The 22,871-nt window shown below is 37.0% G+C and overlaps 1 protein-coding gene across 2 annotated transcripts; it reads right to left on the bottom strand.

Annotated features, from left to right (window-relative positions):
• Positions 1-17,068: 17,068 nt before the first annotated feature.
• On the bottom strand, positions 17,069-22,463 carry stc1 (stanniocalcin 1). Of its 2 annotated transcripts, none has more exons than XM_030142551.1 (4): positions 22,178-22,463; positions 20,214-20,353; positions 19,875-20,086; positions 17,069-19,251 (listed from the first exon to the last, which is right to left on the bottom strand). In XM_030142551.1, the coding sequence occupies exons 1-4, from the start codon at positions 22,356-22,358 to the stop codon at positions 18,951-18,953; spliced, it is 834 nt and encodes a 277-aa protein (XP_029998411.1). In that variant the 5' UTR covers positions 22,359-22,463; the 3' UTR covers positions 17,069-18,950. The 2 variants fall into 2 exon arrangements, with proteins under 2 accessions (XP_029998411.1, XP_029998410.1); XM_030142550.1 differs by having other exon boundaries at positions 20,214-20,356.
• Positions 22,464-22,871: the final 408 nt, after the last annotated feature.

Below are 22,871 nucleotides of genomic sequence, written 5' to 3' on the forward strand. Positions count from 1 at the left end.
CGGGCCAAAACTGGCCCACCAAATGGTACATTATGAAGTGCATAAATTACATGGAAGAATCTATATCAAATAATATATTTTTCAGTTCCAGATGCCCATTACCTCATGTTTTGTGCTGTTGCAGATTCACTTTGATCTGTCACTTATACTGTGTAAATAATAATAAGCCAAGGCAATATATTTTTAAAATTCACTTATTTATTACCGCTGCCAAGGTTTTGTTTTTGCCGGCATTGGTTTGTCTGTCTGTTTGTCTGTCCATGTGCAAGATAACTCAACAAGTTATGGACAGATTTGGATGAAAATTTCAGGATATGTTGCTATTGGCACAAGGAACAAATGATTAAATTTTGGTGGTGGTGGTGGTGGTGGTGGTGGGGCACTGATCAGCCTTGGCGGAGGTCTGCGCTCTCCAAGTGCTTCTAGTTTTTTAAGCAATTGCAGGTTGTTCATTGTTGTTCAGGTTATTCACATTTTATGTGAAAGGATAGTTTGAAAATGTAAACATTTTTACAATGTGATTTTACTATTTTTCCTCCAAAAACAAAGAGTTGTCATAACTGATAGGTTATTACCTCCGCCAAGGAGGTTATGTTTTTGCCAGGGTTTGTTTGTTTGTTTGTTTGTTTGTTTGTCCGTTAGTGTGCAACATAACTCAAAAAGTTATGGACAGATTTGGATTAAATTTTCAGGGTTTGTTGGAAATGGGATAAGGAAGAAATGATTAAATTTTGGTGGTGATCGGGGGTGGGGGGGCCCACGGGGGGGGGTGCAGACCAGAAAATTTCATCAAAATCTGTCCATAACTTTTTGAGTTATGTTGCACACTAACGGACAGACAAACAGACAGACAAACAAACCCTGGCAAAAACATAACCTCCTTGGTGTGGGGGGGCCCACGGGGGGGGCCACTGATCAGCCTTGGCGAAGGTCTGTGCTCTCCGAGTGCTTCTAGTTACATTATTATTTTACTGTCCCGGGCTGTATGTGGCCCCTGAACTAAAATGAGTTTGACACCTCTGGTCTAAGATAATGTTTTATTCCTCTCATTAAAAGTATAACTTGGCTTCCACCCAACTGTTCCAGGCCAGTGTAAACTGCAGTTTAATTTTTTTCAATTTACACACTTAAATTAGGATTAAATGTAATGATGATTTATGCAAAACCTACAGAGTTCTTAGAATTCTTTACATAGTTGCTTAATGTCAAAACTACATAGTGATGTGTAGCATGGACTGCAACTAATCATAAATAAGCAAGATGTTAAAGATGATTTTTCCATGTGGATGTGTAAGTTAGGTCTAAAACTAAACTAGATCACATTGAACTCAAAGAATAGAATAGAATAGAATAGAATAGAATACAATACAATACAATACAATACAATAGAGTAGAATAGAATCAATAAACATATTGATAAAACTAGAAAAGCACTCAGAGAGTGCAGACCTCTGCCAAGGCAGATCAGTGTCGCCCCCCCATCACCAAAATTTAATCATTTGTTCCTTGTGCCAGTATCAACATTTCCAGAAATTTTCATCCAAATCTGTCCATAACTTTCTGAGTTATCTTGCACACGGTCAGACAAACAGACAAACCAACAAACCAAAAACATAACCTCCTTGGCGGAGGTAATCAGCAAGTAAACAATGATAAAAAAAAAAAAAAAAAAGACAATATAATGAGCACTGGATATAAACAGTTTAAATAACATTCAAATACTTACAGTTAAAGGGCCATTATTTTAACTTTTGATATCAGTCATTATTTCTATCTTTATTTACTTGCTTGTTTTAGAATAATAGAGTGCCTCATAGGACAGACATGTTGATTTATGTGCGCACCTACTGTAAGAAAAAGTGATTGCATTTAGTTTTTCTTTATTCTTCAGCAACTGCATGAAAAATGTTGTTAAAGGATTTGCATGTTGTGCATTGTTCTGTCATTTACACCATCTGTGGACACAGAACTGACTGCTGGCTTTGTCTGATCTCACTGAAGTTTCCTCTTAAAAGCAGTACTTGTTTTAATAGGCTGTAATTGTTAAACAGGATCTAAAAGCCTGATGCTTGGGTGAATAATAGCGATGCTCTGTGAAACAAACCCACATTATACTGACAAACCAAGAAACCTGAACTTCAAACACAGAGGGAACAGGACTCAGGAGCTAACTGTGAACTGTTTGACACCTTGGGGAGTTCAGGGTGTCCAGTTTGATGGCTAAATGACTTAATCACCACAGCGTTGTTCTCTGAAGGCTCCGAGCGATGCGTTTCTGTGACTCCTGTATGTCCAAATCAAAGTCTTTCCTACTGATTCCACCATTTGTTGCCTCGCTGTAACATAAGAAGCGAGCTAAGTACAAGTTTACCACAAAATACCCCTAATTCATCATACAGAAAAATAGAAGAGTGATAGCAGCTGAAAGAGGAGCCGGAGCTGTGTTGCACCGAGTGTAACTGAACCTCACCTCCTTATGGCCGATACACCACTGAAGATACTCGTCAAAATGTACAGTGACATTGAAAGTGTCATTGAGGGAAGTGCAGGACTTTTCAGTTTCAGTGTAGGCTCAATTTGTTGTCATGGGATATGGGAGCGTTTCCTTACATTCTTCACATTATGCTTAATGGTATGTTTATCTGGGGTTAGTGGTTATAGCGGACATACAGGTTCTCCTCCATCAGCGCTCCAGGGTTGACACTTTACAATCAGTACAGCAGAAATGGGTGACCTTTGACCTCCTGGGAATTGAGTTTCTCCACAAGTACCAATAAATCAAGTAGAAAAAGAAGTTAGCAAGAAAAGCACTTCTCAATATAAACATGTGATTGATTTTTACCCTGCCCCTCGAAAGGGAGGCAAGGGGTATTATTTTTGATTTAGTTAGTTTGTTTGTTTGTTAACATTCTAGCATCAAAACTATTGGTTAAATTCATACCGAACTGGGTTTATAGATTGCCAGTGACCCAGAACAGGTGTGATTACATTTTGGGAAAAGTAGGTCAAAGTTACAATTTTGTATGAATTTTAAAATACCCCCCCCCCCCTTTTTTTTTTTTTTTTTTTTTTACTTATAAATGGTGAAATTCCACATGTCTGTAGCAGCAAAACTATTGGTTGAATTCATATAAAACTGACTTTGTAGATTGCCAGTGACCTAGAATGGATCTCAATATATTTTGGGAAAAGTAGGTCAAAGTTCAAAGTTTTTATGAATATATTATTGTGCCTGGCACCACTTGTTTGTTTCTTTTTTTTTGTCAATACACTTTACAACTTTGGAAAAAAGATAAATGAACCAGGAAAGGCCTGACTGGTTTATTAGAGCTATGTTTTTATTCTATATGAAATTATATCTGATTGAGATTTTTTCACTTATTTATTAAGTTGATTGAGTTTGAGATTGTTTATTTATTGAGTTCATTTGTCATTATTGTTGAGATTTGAGATGAATTATGTGAAGCAGAATAATAAGTAATAATGACTGCAGTACTGATGTGCTTATACAAGATGATGAGGATTGTTAAAGTCATTAAATACTCTACAGACAGAAGTGCAGAACACATTGAATTCAGGTCTTTCATTGCTAACAGGGAGCTGGACTATAAAATTATTGTGATCAACACCACTACAATAAACACTTTTATTTTATCTATAGAATTATTTTTCTTTACATTATCATCTAATCTCCTTATATAATGCCTCAGTCTAATCATCATAATTGTTTTAAATGATCCACCTCTACATTTCGGAAATATTTGCCACATTCACACACATAACTGTTTGGTTTCTTCAGCTCTCACTCAAGAACATATTTTTTTCATCATGGTAATATGTCATATTAACATGAATAAGAAGTCATATGAGCTGTAGGCGTGATGTGTCCAGACATTTTTGTCCAGATATCACATATGCATACTGCACATTTCTTCAACAGACAGTGACAGAGAAAACATCTGAGACATTTCACAGCATCACACTGTCCAACGATGACAACTACAACTGTAACCATTGTGTCAGTATTATTACAGTCTAAACTTCCACTTCAATGACAATATGACGCTGTTGACATTTTCATGAGGTAGTAACACCTTTAACCCATAAAGGCCCACTGTTATTTTTGTGGTAGTTCCAAAATGAACTTTTCTCTCTATTGAACCTTTCCTATGTGATTTATTACCATTTATTATAATATTATCCTCTGTATTTTGCATTTCTTCAATAAAAATCAAGTATTTTCCCATATTTAATTCACTGATGATGTAGATGTTCGTAAAGCTCAGGTTAAACTTAATTGTCATTATATCAGAAACAGAGAAAAATGAAGAAAATGTGACTTTTTCAGTAAAATACATCATTAACTGAACATATAAACAAAAATTTCCATCACTGTCATTTATCAAACTCCATGGGTTTTACTGGTGAATCAATATTGTAGAAGATGACGGTGTTTCCATGTTCACTACAGAGCCTTTGAACGTCCAAATGGGTCATATCTGATGACTATGAAATGATGACAAACTGTATTTTACACCAATTATTTACATGTATTGATAGTGGATCAGAAGTTAATAAACATTTTATATTGGTTTGATGAATTTGGTTGCCAATAGTTGTTTGGGTCTAAATGGGTTAAAACACACTCCCAGGCATTTTTAAATGCACTGGTCTGATATCATTCAAAGTTCTCTACACTCTATCTGATGCTAATAAATCCAAATACAGTTTACTTTATGATACAAGTCCTTGTTGTCATATCACTAGTTTACTGGTATTTGCAAACAGGCCTGTACATCTGACACGATGGTCGTCATGTGTCTCCCACATTACAGTAGTGACACCTGTAGTGGTATCTGAGTACAGTGATATCTGACCTTCACCATAATTACCTCTCAAATGGTCTATGAACTGGTGATAATGTGACATATGCGGTTTCTGTAATCTTAAAATGGATCTCAAATGACTATGAGATGGCATTATATTTTATGCATTAATGTAATTTTGTCTATAACCACTTATAAAAACTAGCATTAGTATGTAAAAACACACCTGCAAAGCCTTAATTCAGTTTATGGACAGAATGTGTTTAAGGAGTATGTTCTGAATGAATGTGATTACTGAATTATTTCACTTCTGTGAATATAAGGCATGAATAAAAGATACTTTTCATAATACAAATATTATACTTAGACTGCATTTACAAACCAGAAGAAAAATAATAAATGTGTCCTGTGGAATTAGGTGTGAAACATGATGCTTCTCTGACAAGATATTGTACCCGGAAAGAAAATTGCTGTATTTTTTTTATTATTATTTTATTTATTTCTCATGTAACACAACTAAAGATGAAGAACATTTTAACACAGGATTCACTAATATTTATTAACACTACTTTAAAGGCTTCCATTTCATTCAAATGTATACTTCATACTTCTACTGCATCTCAAATATTTAGCTTTTTGCACCACTGCATCTCTAGCTTTAGTTACAGGGGTGTCAAACTCTGGTCCTCAAGGGCCAGTATCCTGGATGTGTTAGATAGTTCCCTCTTCCATCCACACATGGAACCCATTACATCATTATCAGGCTTCTGCAGAGCTGGATGATGAGCTGATCATTAATTGATCCAGGTGTGCTGGAAGAGGGAACTATCTAAAACATGCAGGATACTGGCCTTCGAGGACCAGAGATTGACAATAGATTTCAGAGTAACCCATAAAGACCCAGTGCTACTTTTGTAGTAGTAGCTCCTAAAGGATTTTTCTGTCTTTTTTTTTCACCTTTTACCTTTTGATTGAAAAACAAATCTGTCTAAAGCCAAAAACAAAACAAACAAACAAACAAACAAACAAACAAACAAACAAAACTACATCTTACTACAAGGTAGTTATTCAGTGGTATACAATTTATGGTTATTTAGTATTTTTACTATGGATTTGTTTTGCAATAATGCAATGTTTGAACAATAATAATGCCTTGCACTTCCTATTTTATTTTGTATTTGTCTTTACACATTGTTTTATTAACTGTTGTACAGTGTCCTTGAGTTTCTTGAAACGTGCTTACAAATTAAATGTATTATGCAAACAGTTGTGATTTTTTGCAGCACACTGGAAGACAATGTGTTGGATTACTTAAAAACAGACCATGAACTAATGCAAAAAAGGGCACCCTATCCTAATGTAGAATGTGATACACATTTTGGATGGTAGAATATAAATAATCAGTTTAAATTCTGTGTATAAGCTGCACTGGACAATGTAAGAATGGCTTTAAGATGACAACAAAAATAATAAAATATAATAATAATAATAATAATAATAATCATAATCATAATCATAATAATTACAGTAACTCCTTTCCATATGTTTTACACATGGTGCCACTAAAGAGAGTCTGAAGAGACCGATCTGGTTGTATATTAGGGTGGTCCTAATATGGGGTCAACAATTTAAAAAAAAAAAATTAAGTTCAACTCTGACCCCCTTACTGTATTAGGATACCAAATAAAACACACTGTGCAAAATTTTGAATTGTTTCTACGATATCTAGAGGTTGCTCAAGGCCTTTGAATATTCCCAAAATCTGTCAGACCAGCTGATCCAGTAATACTCTGCACACAAGACTGTTTCTGCACTGTCTGGACATTATCATCAGAAATGTCTTTATCTTACACTGTGAGAACAGCAGTACCAGGCAGATACAACCCATGACACACAAAGACTTCATGGTTTTAACTTAGATTAACCAATTAACCTATTAGTGCATTTCTTTGGATGGTGGGCGGAAGCTGGAGTACCTGGACAGAACCCATGCAGACACAGAGAGAACATGCAAACTCCACACAGAAAGGTTCTGGGTTCGATTCCGACACCAGGACCTTCTTGCTGAGGGGACAGTGCTGTCCACTGCACCACTGTGACCCCTGCCCACAGTGGTGGAGCTGCTGTGTCAGCTCTGTGGTGTGGATACGGCAGGTGTTCCTCAGAGCAGGAGAACAGATCATGGTTCTGTGTCCATTTCCTTTGGTCCAGACATAAAGCAGAAGGTCAAAGACAGACTGAAGTACAGATGCTGCCTAGAGGTGAACAACAACAGGACTGACCCACTGTGGAAGTGGGAGGTCTGTGACTTGAACCTCTGTGTTGTTGTGGACAGGAACTGTTTCAGAGAGCAGCATAAGGGATTTATCTGAATGAAATTTGATGGCACCTGATTGTTTGTATATAGTTGTAATAGTTGTATATAGTTTTCTGGGTTGTGAAAATGGTTCATTGAACATGTTTGTTTCATCATATTGTGATACCAGATTGTTTTGAAATAGTTGTATATATGCTTTTCCTTAAAAAGGTCTGAGGTATTGCCTGCATTTTCAATTAAATATCAGAATTTAACATTGTTACTTGCTACATTTTTCATTATTGTTTTGAAGTTTTCTATTTATATGTTCATTCTAAGTTATGAAAATAGTTCATTCAACGTGTTTTTGGGGAAAACAGTAAAAAAAATTAATTTTTTTCTATTTGGATTTCATGTTTTTTGTGTGATTTTAGGTTTAGTGTGTTAATAGAGCATGCCAAATGAAAAAAGAAAAAAATAAATAACTGCACAGTCACACAGGTGACGTTGTGATGAAAAAAAATTTACCAAATAAGGCAAGATAAACTTTTTTTTTGAGATATGAAGGCAAAATCAAAAGTATTCAATCCCGAATATGCATAGTATGTGTTAAACTTCAAAGGTCCTGAGGAACCTCTGAATATTGATTAATATTAATAAAATTTTGTTCAATTTTTTTTTTTTTATTCATTCAAACATACTGGTGGAGTGAGAGCATGAACTTTTAAAAGTTGAAAAATAAGGACCATGCTATAGTATATAGTACTTTTACTTAAGTACTTGTACGAATGGGAGTAGATGGCCTGTTTGAACTAGTCTGAGATTTAACAGGTGTAGCCTATTCCATCCACTAGATGTCTCTGCAACACTGTATTAATTCAAAGGGCTTAAATAAGGATATGAATTCCTCCAGACTCTGATCAATAAGTGAAATAATATTAGCTGTTTATTACCAGTTTCTGTTCATTGACTTTACCTGGACAAACGCACATGAACACACTCTTAAGTGTGATTGCATATTTGCAACCAGTGCATAAACACAACATAATGTTGTAGTTTTGTCAGTGTGAGGTTGTTATCCTGAACATTACACAGAGGTTAAGACTGAAAAAATGTAATAGAAGAGCATAAATAAAACAACATGGCAGAACATTGATACTTGTAAAATCTGCCTTTTCAGAGCTATGGTTATTAGAATTCATTAGAGTTCATTCAGTAGAGATTATTTCATCTTTAGTCATGAGGTGGCTGAATATGATGCTGCACAAAAAATTAGCATTTTCATTTGCAAGTGATGCTTATACACAATCTCAAAAAGTACATAGTAGTAAAATGGATCATTATCTAATATTAATCAGTCTACCTACATCTTCTGCTCAACTGTGCACCCACAGTAAATCAATCAGTGTATTTCGGGATATTCAGAGCCATAAACTGGGCTGCATTTGATTCCCAGACAAATGACAAGATGCTTTGGCAGAAATGGAAAATTTTCTGTTTCATCTCTTTCCCCTGCCACTCTATCGCTTTGTTCAGTAAAATTTGATCTAATTTCCTTTCCAATCCTTGGGTATTTCCCCACAGAAATGAAGGGATAGTGATTGCTGGTAAGATTGGAGTGGATCTAATCTTCCACTGCTCTCAGTCATACTCCATTTCACTGCACATCTAATTTGTCACACTGCTGATGATGAATATGCCACAAGTTTCATGGGAAAGAGAAGGATATAATGAATATAAAACACACTGGGAGAGGGGAGAGGCAATTGCCGTACCGCACTAACCACAGTGCATTGTTCATTTGTCCCATCAAATTGCTGACACTATGCATGCACTGTGGATGCATTGCTGTCCTCCCTCAGAATCTGATCAAGTGGTTAAAACAATAACAAACAATAGTGGGTTTGTTACTCGTCTGCAGCTTAGATGTAGAAGCTCCTATTGTCATTTATGATCTTCAACTACAGTGTCATTCTGGTGAAGCATGCTCCAAGGTGAGAGGTGACATGCATAAATCCCATTACCACTTACAAAATAAGGGGATTCAATATGATTCTGATGCTTTTATGCTCCTATGTGGGTGACTGTTGGCTTTGCAAGGAGCTGCATTTTAAAGAGCTGGATGTGTGGTGGGATTTCAAGATGTTATTTCAAAGCAGAAGGTTGTATCTGATGGTTGAAATGGAGCACAGTTTCATTACTAGCCCTAAAAAGCTGCAACATCGAATTAAAAACACAAGCAGATGGTATGAATTACATCTGCATAATGATATTCTAATTTCATCATTTTTCATTATTACTCTGGTTCTGATTGTCAGGGTGGTGATACACTCGGCAGCAGTCCAAGCAACAGGCAACAAAGTGAATAGGCAGGGTCAAAAATCTGTTCAAATGTTTCCTGGCAACAAGATGTTTCAGCACGTTAAAAGCAGTAATTCTGTCTGAATTGCTTTTAAAAGTTGCCCAGTACATCACTGCAGCTCTGTAAGTGGGCAGAAAGACCGAGTGAGAGGCAGGGAGCTAAACTGACCGCATGGAAAAATGACAAGCTGTTTTGTTCTGTCCATCATGCATGTGCTAAATTCATTGATGAGTTTAGAGTGAATGTCTCTTTAAAGACGGAGATGATAGCATCTGTGTGCAGAGCTGCTGCATCACCTATCCATGAGACTGGAGAGCGGCTGATGAGAAAGCCCTTCAGGACTCTTCTCTAAATAGGCATGAAATTATATCTCCCTCTGACTGAGATTAGCGTCCATGGAGCCTCTTGCTTTCTGCCCCCTCTTTTCCTCAGGCTCTCTAAGCAAACAGGCACTTTGCAGTTTCAGCTCGTTTGAGCTCAAGTTTAACAAAGTTCATTTTCATCAGGAGGTGCTCTCAGTGTCCTTCATCTTCCTTCTTCAGGTCCTGCTGGATTTGTCACACCCACACAACACTCAGGGTATGTAGTAAACCATGACCATGGATTTGCACCCATGGATTTGCACCCATTCACTGGTTAGAAACAGCACACATGCACTGTACACACACAACCTGCTAGTCTAAAAAACGCTTTCAGGTAAAAGCTTTAATAAATATTTTCATCTAAGACTAAAAGATGGAGTCATGGTAGAAGATGTATTGTATCCGTTTTCCTCAGATGAAGGTATTTGGGCCTAATGTGACAGTTTGACCTCTGTAGGTGAAGTGTGCTACCTGTTAGCTCCTAACTTCACAACAGCTTAGATCAATATGACACTGATGCAACAGACCACAGTAACAACATGGGGACCTGAAGCTTTCACAAGGAGCCCAGAAATATCTTAGTTTCCATAGACCAATCCTACCTGATGGTTCATATTTGTCAAATATAAATAATTACATGATAATACGACAGTGTCATGTGTGATGCAAGTATTGTAGGTTTTGGAAACTTGTAGGGTGGTGTAAATGTTCAGCTTATTGTATACCAGCTCACACTGTCAAAAACAGCTCACTATTATAGATAATGTATCCCTAATGTATGATTTCTCAAATTTGGAGTCTTCTTTATTACAATCCAACATACCAAGACATGATATGGTACAGCCCTCTACTCTTAGCAGCATATATAACTCAGAAACTGTTGCATTCACTTGTATCTACCCATAAATAATGATATGCAGTCATTATCGTTCCTTTATTGAGTCTGTTTTATCTTTTTGCCTGGTGCCATGGTTCGGTCAGACCTCAGTTGCAGAGAGAAACTCACTGAATCAAATAGTCAGATTTTCCAGATTGCCTGATTGGTGAGTCCCAGTCTTGTCCCGCCTCCCTGTACACTAAACAGATACAGAGGATGGTTTCATCAATTCTTAATAATGACCCTCATCCTTTATGCGGTGAATTTCAGCTCCTTTCCCTCTGGACAGAAGTTTTTAGTCCCAAGATGCAGGACACAGTGTTATAAAAACAGCTTTGTTCCTGTCGCTGTCACTGAGCTCAATAAGAAATAGTGACCTTGCACTTTATTAACCTACTTTAGTTATTTATCCTATTTCTTTGCTCTATTTATTATTATTGTGACTTCAAATTTTTAACTTTCATGTTTTTATCCTGGTTTTTATCCCAGACTGTTTTTATCTTCTCTGGGTTTTTATTGTGTTTTATTGCATCTTGTTTTTATTTATTTGATCTTATTTATTTATTTTATTCTTTTACTTATCCATGCTGCTATACTGATGAATGGTGGAACACTGAGCACTTATTGTCCTGTCTGGATGCTCTATCAAGTACCTGCCAAACAGGTTCAATGTATGCCTTGCTGTAATGCCAAAAGCAATCATGTCATCTGCAAAACAAATCTACCCAAGGGTACAAATAAAGTAACCTTGAACCTTGAAGGGGGATGTTATAAATTACTTAAATATTATGTACAGTATATGTGATACAGAAAGTCAGAGAGCTGGAATTAATCATAGAATAATTAATACATTCCAATATGTCTCAAAATAAGACATCATGTGCCATGGCGAATAATTCCAGTATCCTCAATGAATCATAAAAACAAAGTCCCACTGTCTAATAATATCGCTGTATTATTATAATAATAATAATAATAATAATAATAATAATAATAATAATAATAATAATAATTATTATTATTATTATTATTATTATTATTATTATTATTATTATTATTATTTCAATAAGCTCATGCAAGGTCACATTTATTTCCATCATTGTTTTTATATGCAAAATGTTGGCGATCCTTGACCAGGCAAACTGAACCAACCCCAGATCATATCACTGCCCCCACAGGCTTGTACTGTAGGCACTAGGCATGATGGGTAACCACTTCATTGGTCTCTCTTGTCACCCTGATGTGCTCATCACTCTGAAAAAGGGTTTGTCTGGACTCAGTAAACCACACAACCATTTTTCCATTGAAACACAGTCCAATCTTTATGCTCTCTATCAAACTTATGGTTGTTAAAGATGATGAAATGAGAAACTACTGACTGCATCAGTTTTGGTTGAACTACTTGTTGTCATCGACACATATCAATCACTGCAGTAATTATCCAAAAGAGTAAAGTCGGGTTGGGACTTATATTGGCCAGGCAGGGTTCACTGTATGGTCTAAATCAGTTCCTTCAAGCTTATGACAGTCTCCTAGGATTTGGATTCATGTTTCTATGTGGTGAAAGGGATATGGTTTATATGACAGTCCTGTCAGTACTATTATCATACTTGGTCTGAATGCCTCTCAACGCCAATTTAGAAAATATGCCCTCGATTCAGGATCAAATTCCAGATCGGCAAGAAATTGATCACGCTGACAGATATATTACTACCATGCAGGATCTTTGTAGGTTTTTCAGAGCAATAGCTGCCTTCATGTCCAATAAAAGGACAAAAATATCAAAAAGTGCCTCTTGAGAATAGAATACTACAATTCAGGTTCAGATACAGACCAGGCACAAACGAACAGAAAGACTCATTGGCAATAAACTTATAGAGGTGAGTGAAGTGATAGTATACGACTCCATAAGCAACATATATTAACCCATAAAGACCCAATGGTACTTTAGTGGCAGCTCCCAAATGGATTTTTTCCCCCCATATTTAACATTTCTTAATTAATTTATCACCATTTATTGTAATATTATCTTCTTTATTGGCTTTTTTTTTTTTTTTTGAGTAAAAATCAGGTATTTTCCTATATTTAATTCACTGATCATATAGATCAGAGGTGTCAAACATGCGGCCCGGGGGCCAAATCTGGCTCACCAAAGGGTCCAGTCTGGCCCTTGGGATGAATTTGTGAAATGCAAAAATTCCACTAAGATATTAACAATCATTTTAGTTCAGGTTCCACATTCAGACCAATTCAATCTCAAGTGGGCAGGACCAGTAACATACTATCATAATAACATAGAAATAATGACAACTTCAATTTTTTGTTTTGTAAATGTAAATATTTTCATGTATTTACACTAAAACAAAGTATAATTTCACAAAAAAATGTGAATCACCTGAACAAATATGAAGAACCTGAAATTTCTCAACAGAAATAAGTACAATTTTAACAAGATTCTGCCTGTTATTAACTGTTTTGTGTGTTTGTAGATCCACTGTGATCTGTAAGTTCTAATGTACATGTGTAAATGATAAACTGAGGTTGAATATTGTGAAAATTACACTAATTTTTTCAGTTTGTTCATATTATTCACATCTTTTGAAAGGATAGTTTGTAGATATAAACCTTTTCATACTGTAAATGTATTTTTTTTCGCTCTAAGCCATAGAGAAAAGTTTGGAGTTGACATTATTTATATATTATTATGTTCTTATTTTACTGGTTCGGCCCACTGCAGATCAAATTTAGCTGAATGTGGCCCCTGAACTAAAATGAGTTTGACACCCCTGATATAGATGTTCATTCAAGCTTAGATAACAGTTGAGGGTTATTATATCAAAAACAGAGAAAACTTAAGAAAAAGTGACTTTTTCAGGAAAATCTATCATTAACTGAACATAAAACAAGTGTCTCCATCCACTGTCATTGATCCAACTCCATGGGTTTTCCTGGTGAATCAATTTTGTAGAAGATGACTGTGTTTCTATAGTAACTACATGGAAACACATTATCTGATGACAATGAAAAGATGACAAACTGCATTTTATTTATATTTACATGGATTGATAGGATTAGTGGTTCTAAAGTTATTAAATATTTTAGATCAGTAGATGCTTTTGGTCACTGGTGTGTATTTGGGTCTTTATAGGTTAATTTGACAAACTTAGTTATTCAAATAGCCCAAAAATGCAATGTGTGCAATAAATAAAGATACAGAAATCTGTGAATTCTTTATGTTTGTGGTTTTTGGTCTTGAGCAGTTGTTCAGAGGGATATTAGTATTCACAGAGCAGTAAATGTATGACAAAACCAACTTAACTAATTGCTTTGCTGCTGTTGAATTAAAAACTCAGAATTAAAAAGGTGTGTAGATTTTCATGATTCCTAATGAGCAAAACGGGAGCACAAAAAATATTTCATACCGTATGCCAGATATGATAAATATTTTATTTCTGTTCAGCAAAAGACACATGACTGATGCGTTTGTATCTTTCATGACTTTTCAGTACAGAGGAAAAACCCAGACATATACACAGTATGGGTATATATGTATATGGGTATATTTTAAAGTGCAAGTGATTCACAAGGGTCAATCATGCGTTACATAGCATCTGTATCAGGAACTTCAGTAATCTCCTTAAATCCTCAATAACTTTTGACTCTTATAGTAAAATAACTGTCACTTATATATGAATACAAAATAAACTTTACTAGTCACTGAAGCTTTTTGAGTTTGTTTAAGCACAACAACATTTATCTATTTCAAGTCTTGAGAGGAAAGAGTACCGTAAGTGCCAGAAATGAGGGCGTCTTCAGTCTCTTTAGTATTAACAGGAGAAACAGTTTCACAAAACTCACCATGGGTCAATTTAACAATACTCCAGTACCACCTAAAGCACCCTATACTTGAATTAAAATCGCTAACATAAAGAAAGTAAAACCCTTACAGTTTTCCCACTTTTTTTTTTTTTTTTTTTGCCTAATAGCCTTCATGGTTGTTTTAACTTGGGCATGTCTTCATCGAAACAGACATTCATACACAGGTACATTCTCTGAAATTACCGTTACATTTGACTTAGTGAAGAAACAGTCAATTTGCCCTTGCCAAATATATTTGACACAAGGAATGTTCATAGAAAATAAATATGAAAACATGAACAGACATTAAGATGTTAAAATGTGGACTGATGCTGAGTTCACTGTGTGTTGAAAATCAGAGTGGCCACAGCAGAGGGGCATCCAGACAGCATCATACAGGGAAGTAAGAGTTCAGCAGCAGCTGTTGGGTTTTGGATTTACCCATGGACAACAAAGATACACATATATGTATCAATAGTACATGAAGAAGCCCTGACCCTTCAGGATGCAAAATATTCCAACTGATTTCCTTTCACTGGGTAAATAAAACATGTTTCAATTGCACATGTGCTGAATGTTTCAATGCCCTTTATAGTGGTTAGATGCAAAGTGCTTATTTAACATAAACTAGTAAGCTAGGATACACCGCAGTGTGACTATAGCTTTTGACTTCCCAAGTGATTCCTTCAGAACTGCTGTCTTTTCGCACCAAGAAATGATGATATTCACAAAACAGAAAAGAAACAGTTTACAGAAACCACAGAAACAGAAAGCGAGTGGAGCAATGCCTTCACACTGAGTATACAACATGAGAGCATACATGCTGCTGCTTTAGTCACACAGCATCAGCTGGCACTGAATGAAATAAAGGTCAATTTCTGTGTTGCTGTGATCCTTTGTATGTGAGATTATTGCATAGTTTGGAATTCTTAACATAGCTATTAAATTGACACTGAAAAATAAAGCAATCTTTTTCTGGTCATACACCTCTCTGTGACAATATATAAATTCACTTTTTCTCTGAGCAGGATGGGTTCAGCTACTTTGAAATGCTCTTAAACAAAAATAAAAACAAGTAATAAACACATCTGTTACTCTGTCATTTGAAGGTTTTCATTTTCTCTGTCATTTAAAGTGAACTGAACCCAGCCTTTGTTCCAAGTTGATCTCTATATTGCATTTCTCCCTTTCATGTGCACAAACACTCACTATTTAGTCCTAAACCGAAGCTAAACGGAGTTATTCTATATTCTTTTCTGACTGAAGCTAATGGGTCCAAACCAGTTCTAACTAAACAAAAAAACAAACACCAGCAAGAGGACCGATCTCAGCGACTGTGGCTCTGTACTGACTCTGAATGATTGTCTCGATCTTTGAAGGCTATGAATTACAGTCCTACATATTTAATCTGCAAAAAATAAGAAAAGAGATTGTTGCTAAAGAGAATGAGATATTGAATGCATGAAGTGTACTGGACAGCTGGTAACCAACATGAGCTACCTGCACAGAGAGGCAGACTCAAGCCTGAGTATAACTGACACTATAAAAATGTACAAAGTCTTTGTCTCCAACGTTCTTTAACATCCTATAGTGGCTTGACTCCAACTGATCTGCTTGTGTTTGAAACATAGGCACTGGGATCTAGAGTTTAAGTTACTGTATTGATGGCCCCCTCTCTGTAGGAGTGTGTTTTTAATGCCTTCTATGTCAGATTGATGTGAATCTGGAAGACGTTGCTCTAAAAAAAGAAAAGAGTTTGGGGCAAAATAAAAAGGCCAGCGCTGACACTATAAACACCTGTAATGCACTGAATCTTTTCCTGTGTGTCTCTTTCTCTTCTGTATAACACAAAAAAACAATACCACTACAATAACATTAATGGTGTGTCTATTTGTACCCAGGTGGAAATAGTCACATGACAGCTATATGGCTATTTAAACTCACATGCATGCACAAATTATATAGTATAATGCAGGTTGATTCTTACATTTTTGCTAGGTTTAGGCAAAATATTTGATTAGGTTTGGATCATGTTTGGAGTTAACCCATAAAGACCCAGTCCTAAATCAATCTATCTTTCTATTTAACTTTTCTTAAGTAATTTATCACCATTTATCACAACAATATCCTCTCCATTTTGCATTTCTGTCAGTCAAAATCTGGTATTTTCTTATATTTATTTTACTGATCATGTACTTTAACTCTCATGCTCAAACTACATTTGAGGGTTATCATACCAAAAACAGAGAAAAGTTAAGAAAAAGTGACTTTTTCAGTAAAGTATATCATTAATTGAACATAAACCAAGTGTGTCTATCTACTGTCATTGATCCAGCTCCATGGGTTTTACTGGTGAATCAATGTTGTAGAAGATGACAGTGTTTTCACGTTCACTACAGAGCCTCTGAACGTCCAAATGGGTCATATCTGATGACCATGAAAAGCAGAAAAAACTGCATTTTACATGAATTATTTACATGTATTGATAGGATTAGTGGATCAGCGGGTATTAAACATTTTAGATCAGGAGATGCTTTTGGTCATTGGTATATATTTGGGTCTTTATGTGTTAAAATCCTAGAGGTACCCCTTACTATTGTTAGTAGCATGGTTACTTAAATTGTCTCTTTAATAAATATACATGTGGGTGAAAATAGCCACATTAGCTCTTCCTCTGCAAAACTGGCTATACTAACACATGGGTGCAAATAGTATCTACCTAAAAACTAATGAATAAGAACTGGAAATAAATGCAAAAAAATTTCTGATAACCTACTTAAGAAAAGGGAATGTCAACCCAAGCAAGGAGAAGCACCTCAAAGTAGTGCAGAACCATTTAAAATCTTCCCTATGGATGAATTTAATGCTGGTGTTTGCTTTGCTGTGATCTTGCCTTGCCATTTGTCATTACTGTGCACAAACCCCTTCTATCAGCTGCAGCACCTCTTCTTTTCAATAACCAGAAAGTGTGTCAAAATGAAGCTATCTTGTTTAGTTGTGGTCCCTTGTAACACCCACAAAGTAGATCACCTGACTTGAATGACCAACCTTGTTCCCCTATGGCCAGCACAGAGTCATGACATGGGTCCCATTCAGTCACCGGAGTATCAGCTCTTTTTTTTTTTTTCTTTTTCTTTTGTTTTTTGGCATAGAGCTCATGTTCAAATAGGAGCCATGACTGAACTGCTTTTTAAAAGTCTATCTGTAAACTGATTAAAACTACAATAATGCATAAAAAAAACATTAAATAATATAGTAGGAAAATAAATATAATCCCAACAAGGCTTTTTTAAAATAGTCATTCTCCATCTAGACACTGGAAACCAGCGTGTATGTTACATTATTCACCTCAGAGATTGACGATCATCAGTCCAAGACAATGGCTGCCTTCAGTCTCATCGGTGAACGTGCTAATCAGCTGCTGCACATACACGACTGCTTCACACTCAGTTAAGAACATGGATACAGATTCAACTAAACATGGTCCCACATATACTGTAGAGCTCAACAGTCTTATGCATTACAAGTGTCTGGATACAAGATATGCAAAATGGACTTTTTCTGATGGATAGACTTGGCCATGTCCTGAACAATCCTTATGTGCAGGATTATGATTTGTAATACACGACCACGGCTACATCTAGCATCAGAAAAAAACAAACAATTATAAGTGCTATAGCTATACACTATTTTGGTATTTCATGAATAGCATTCAGGGCAGTTTGAAGTTTTTTGGTCAGTTTAAGATAACCTCTCAAAGGTTATCATGAAACCTCTACAGACCTCACTCCTTATGAGCACTCTCTTTTAGAGGGCTAGCTATGGCTGTCTAAGATAACTTAGTATACAGTACATTTAAGTATTATGTTAGTGTCAGAAAATAGATATGAAACTCATTTCCACATCTCATGCTCACAATTTGACTGGTCTCATCACTGAAATATTAGATACATCTACCATTAATTTCCTTTCCTATCAATGAACGAATAATCATCTACTAATGTCTATCAATGAACAAATGTCTTTTAAAGTATGGAGGCATAAACAATTATGGCTGTCTTTTTTTCTTATCTGAAAGACGACTTAAGGATTCATCTTTGTTGCACAACTGCAACAGCCACATGTTTGACACTATCTGTGAGTGGACACGTCTGAAAATAGTCGATGGAGGGGATCTCTCACTCTAAGTGTAGGATATACAATATAACAACAATCAAACTCTGATAACTCTATGAGCATTCCCTAGTGGTGCATATTTCTGTAACTTCCAGCCTAGTGGAGGAATGGATTTGTCACCCCTAGGGAATAGAGGAGCTTGCGTTTTCATGGTGTCTGAGGAGTGTGTGGAGTTTCTGAATCTGAGTGGAAGTTAGGAGCTGTCACTGGCAGAGCGTTTTTTGCCAAAATGACTGGCAGAGTCTCTGTTCCGCAGATTAGGCTGGATCTTGTACATATGGGGACCCATGGACCAGCGCCAGCTCCCACGGCCCTCCACTCCAGTTGGGATGGCGGCAGCTGCAGCCACAGCAGTGGATGGGCAGGGCTTGCTCTGCAGCAGCTGAATAAGCATAGTCATTTCTGGGCCCAGCCGCGACACCATGCTGGTCCTAACGCGGTCCACCGTGTCCTCATCACAGTCCATCAGGCTCTGTAGCAGCTTACCATAAAACCTAGACAAAGTGAAGAATTGCAGATTATTTTTTAATATCTCACACATCAAAATGCCCAGCATGTAACTGCAACAACACATTCTTATTAAACCCTTTAGTGGTTCAATTCCTACATATCTGTATACATATTTGCTCTACAGTCTGATGTCATCCATATGGGTGTTCCCATCTCTGGTCCAGTCAATAGTGAGCCTCATGCTCCACCCTCCTTCCCCTTTGTATCCACTCCCTAACTGCAATCCTACATGTATTACCACAACAATAGAAACAAAACAGACACACTTGATATTCCTGTTTGATTTTCTTTCAGTGAATAAAAGAATGTATGGAAACCAAAACACAGGAATCAATACAAATTTAGTCATTTGTTATTATACATAATCTGGGGACAAAGGGCCAAGTTATGTGTATTTATAACACTAACAGAACTGTGTTTCCATTTCAGGATGGTCCAAACATGTCTTGAATTGTTCAGTGTAACTTGTTTTTCAGTCTAATCTGTGGTGAGTTCTCTGTTATGACATTCGGTCCATAACACCTTTGGGCTAACTGTGTGGCTCTCTACTACTACATTAAAAGTCTTGTTGAACTTCTTCTGCAAGGTGTACAATACAAAGACTCACCTATTGGGGAAGTGACTTGGTAGCTGTGCCACTTCACCAATAGCATCTGGATTAGATCGTGCAACAGTGCAGATATCCAGTTTGCTGTAACACTCCTCTTGGACTTCAGATATCATTCTTTGGAAGGTGGAGCAGCGGCGAATGGTGGGGAATGCCTTCGAGGTGATGCCATTGGCAATGCACTTAAGGCTCTCCTTCACAAATGCTTTACCCTGTAAAACAACAGCAGCACTTCACACATTCTTACCCCGACAGTTACACCCATTAAATCCTACACAGCTCATGTGCACATACAAATAAAGGAATAAGCAAGTAGGCTTCTGAAGTGTACAACGATACCTGAGTGTCAAATTTAGCAGCACTGTATAGGAAGGACTTGCAGATGTCATGCATGCCATCTGTGTCACAAGTTGAGTTTTCCAGGCAGGCGAAGGCTCCGCAGCCAACTTGGAGGGCACTGTTGAGACAGCGTGCCACATCTGCTGTGGGCACAGAGAATGAACCATCAGCAGGGGAGCCAACAGTGGGTTCACTGGGAATCACTGCACACTCACTGAGCTCATTACACAAGAGTTGCCAGGTTTTCAGCTAAAAAATGAGGTGAACAAAAGAGGATTTTCATACTCTGCTGATTCACAAAAGACATACAGTCACTCGGGGCAAATAGTGACTTGACTGGAGATTGGACACCTTACAACTTTGAGAGTCTCAGACACTATTTGGCACTGGAGCACTTTTCTCTTGGCAGGGACCTATATTCCACTGTTTGGTTCTTTTCAGCAGAGCTTGGATGAACAGCACCAGAAATACCAAAGAGTTTCCTGAAAATTGTTGGCATGCCTGCAGACACACATAAACATGCACTTGTATGCCTGGCACACACACTCACACAAATGTGCCACCAGTATCTGTCTTCAATTATTTTATACAAGCTGTATTTGTCAAGATGAATATGAGGAGTCTGGCTTCAGACCCCTTTGATAAACTGAACTATTAACTAAGCATGATACCATCCAAATGATTAGCCATAAATGATCCTGTGCTAACATATAATATGTTATTTATACAATGAAACACACATGTAAGGCTGTCACTTGGCTGGCATTGTAATTAGGATGATTAACCCACTAAGAACTCTGATCCCTGCTTTACACACACAACGTAATGTCCCTAAATAAATAAATAAATAACAACTACAAAACAGCTACTTTACAAAGGCATGTAGTCTTTCAGTCTATTTGCCAAACATTGATCTTCTTGGCCATAAGGGACAGAGCTCTAAATCCTTGCAAGCGACTTGTAATTTTGCACCAAGACAGAGCTATAAAACATAATCTGTAAATCAGTGTATCCAGATAGTTGGCTTTCCTTATTCTTCATCCAAGAAACCACTGAGATGGCAAACAGCCTGACTCAAATCCTTTGTAATAACCATTAAGAAATGTCATAGAGGAGCCTAAGCCGACTTGGCAGACTCTGAATCTGGGGCCCCATGTTGACCTGCACAATAAGATAAAGTCCTCCTGCCATCAGGGAAGAAACATTGCTCTTAAAATACAGAGTGAGCTGCAAATCTTATGATGATGAAGCAATTCCTGCAGAACAGAATCAGCATCCCTGTTACCCTCTGCCTATTATCACTGGGGCGTACCTTTGTGTTAAAAAGGAAAAGTCACCATGTGAATGAAGCCCTGCAGATTGGTGATTTGCAGAGGCATTTCTTTTTTGTTCTTACACTGGGTAATGACTCAGACCTTGCACTGTGATTTTTTTCTGATGAATAAAGACTGTCAACTAATAGGTTTGGATTGGTTTGTCATAATGCACAGCCCCTGTGATAATTATTTTTTTCCTTTTTTTTCTCTAAAGCATGCTGAGGAAAAAAAGGTACAATGGTGTAGCCTACTTCTTTCTCTGACAGAGTACACATTCAAGCGATAGGTGCTTTATGTTTAAACCCACTAAGTCCACTCTAATGCTGAATAGTTGGACCTATGTAGCAGCCAAAAGCATGAGAAAGAGCCCATGAGCATGACACAGCCTGCACCTCAGGTGTCAGCATCAGGCTCCATGCTCATCTGTTGCCGGCAGGACACCGGCAAAACCAAAGCGTTAATCCCGCAGCGAATCAAGGCGTTCGTTTAGACAGAAAAGGCTGCATAGGCCAAAAAAAAAAAAAAAAATTATGAGAAAAAACCTCCAGAGTGAGCGAGCAAGGTAAGGCTTTAAATTGTAGGAATCGTGTTTAAAACAAGCAGGCAGTGCACTCTGAAATATGCAGATGGAGGCAGCGTGGTACTTACAAGGGCTATTGGCAGAAAAGCGTGCTCTCCTGGGCGAATAAGACTCGTTTTGATCCAGTTCATATGCAGATGCGTTCAGCACCATCAGGAGAAAAAGTCCGGTCCTCAAAGGCATCGTCCTTTCAACACAGATAATAGAACTAAATGTAAAGAGATGTCTCCTGCTCTGTGTGTAATTCATAAGAATACCGCTCCAAAAGCTTCTCCTGTGCCGAAACAGGATTGATGTAGGCTAGAACAAGTGGGGTTGCCAGAAATTTCTCTACACTGGACTCCTCACTATCCTTTTGACTTGCATGACAGATAGCACCGATGTCAAGTCTGCATGGGTTTATATGGGAGCGCTGAACATTACGAGTTCTGCGTTTGGACCAATCACAGAGCAGCATTTCAGACCGTGCTCCTTGTCTTTTCCACTACTAATTGATCAAATCGTTTAACACAGACAGACATTGTTAATATTACAGCTCACAATCAAAGTTGAAGGCATTATTTTTTATGTTATATTAATCCTAACAACGCAAAATCTTTTTTTTTCCTACTGTACTTTAATGCCCCTTATGTTACAGACTCCTCTTAAATGCCACTTTTTTTTGTTTGTTGGATTTGATGAGGAAAAACTTCATGCAGGATCAAGCATGTGAGGATAAAATAAACTAAAATAATGCTCCCAAAGGTGGAGACAGAATCCAAA

Source organism: Sphaeramia orbicularis, chromosome 9 (assembly GCF_902148855.1).
Source record: "Sphaeramia orbicularis chromosome 9, fSphaOr1.1, whole genome shotgun sequence".
Taxonomy (NCBI): domain Eukaryota; kingdom Metazoa; phylum Chordata; class Actinopteri; order Kurtiformes; family Apogonidae; genus Sphaeramia; species Sphaeramia orbicularis.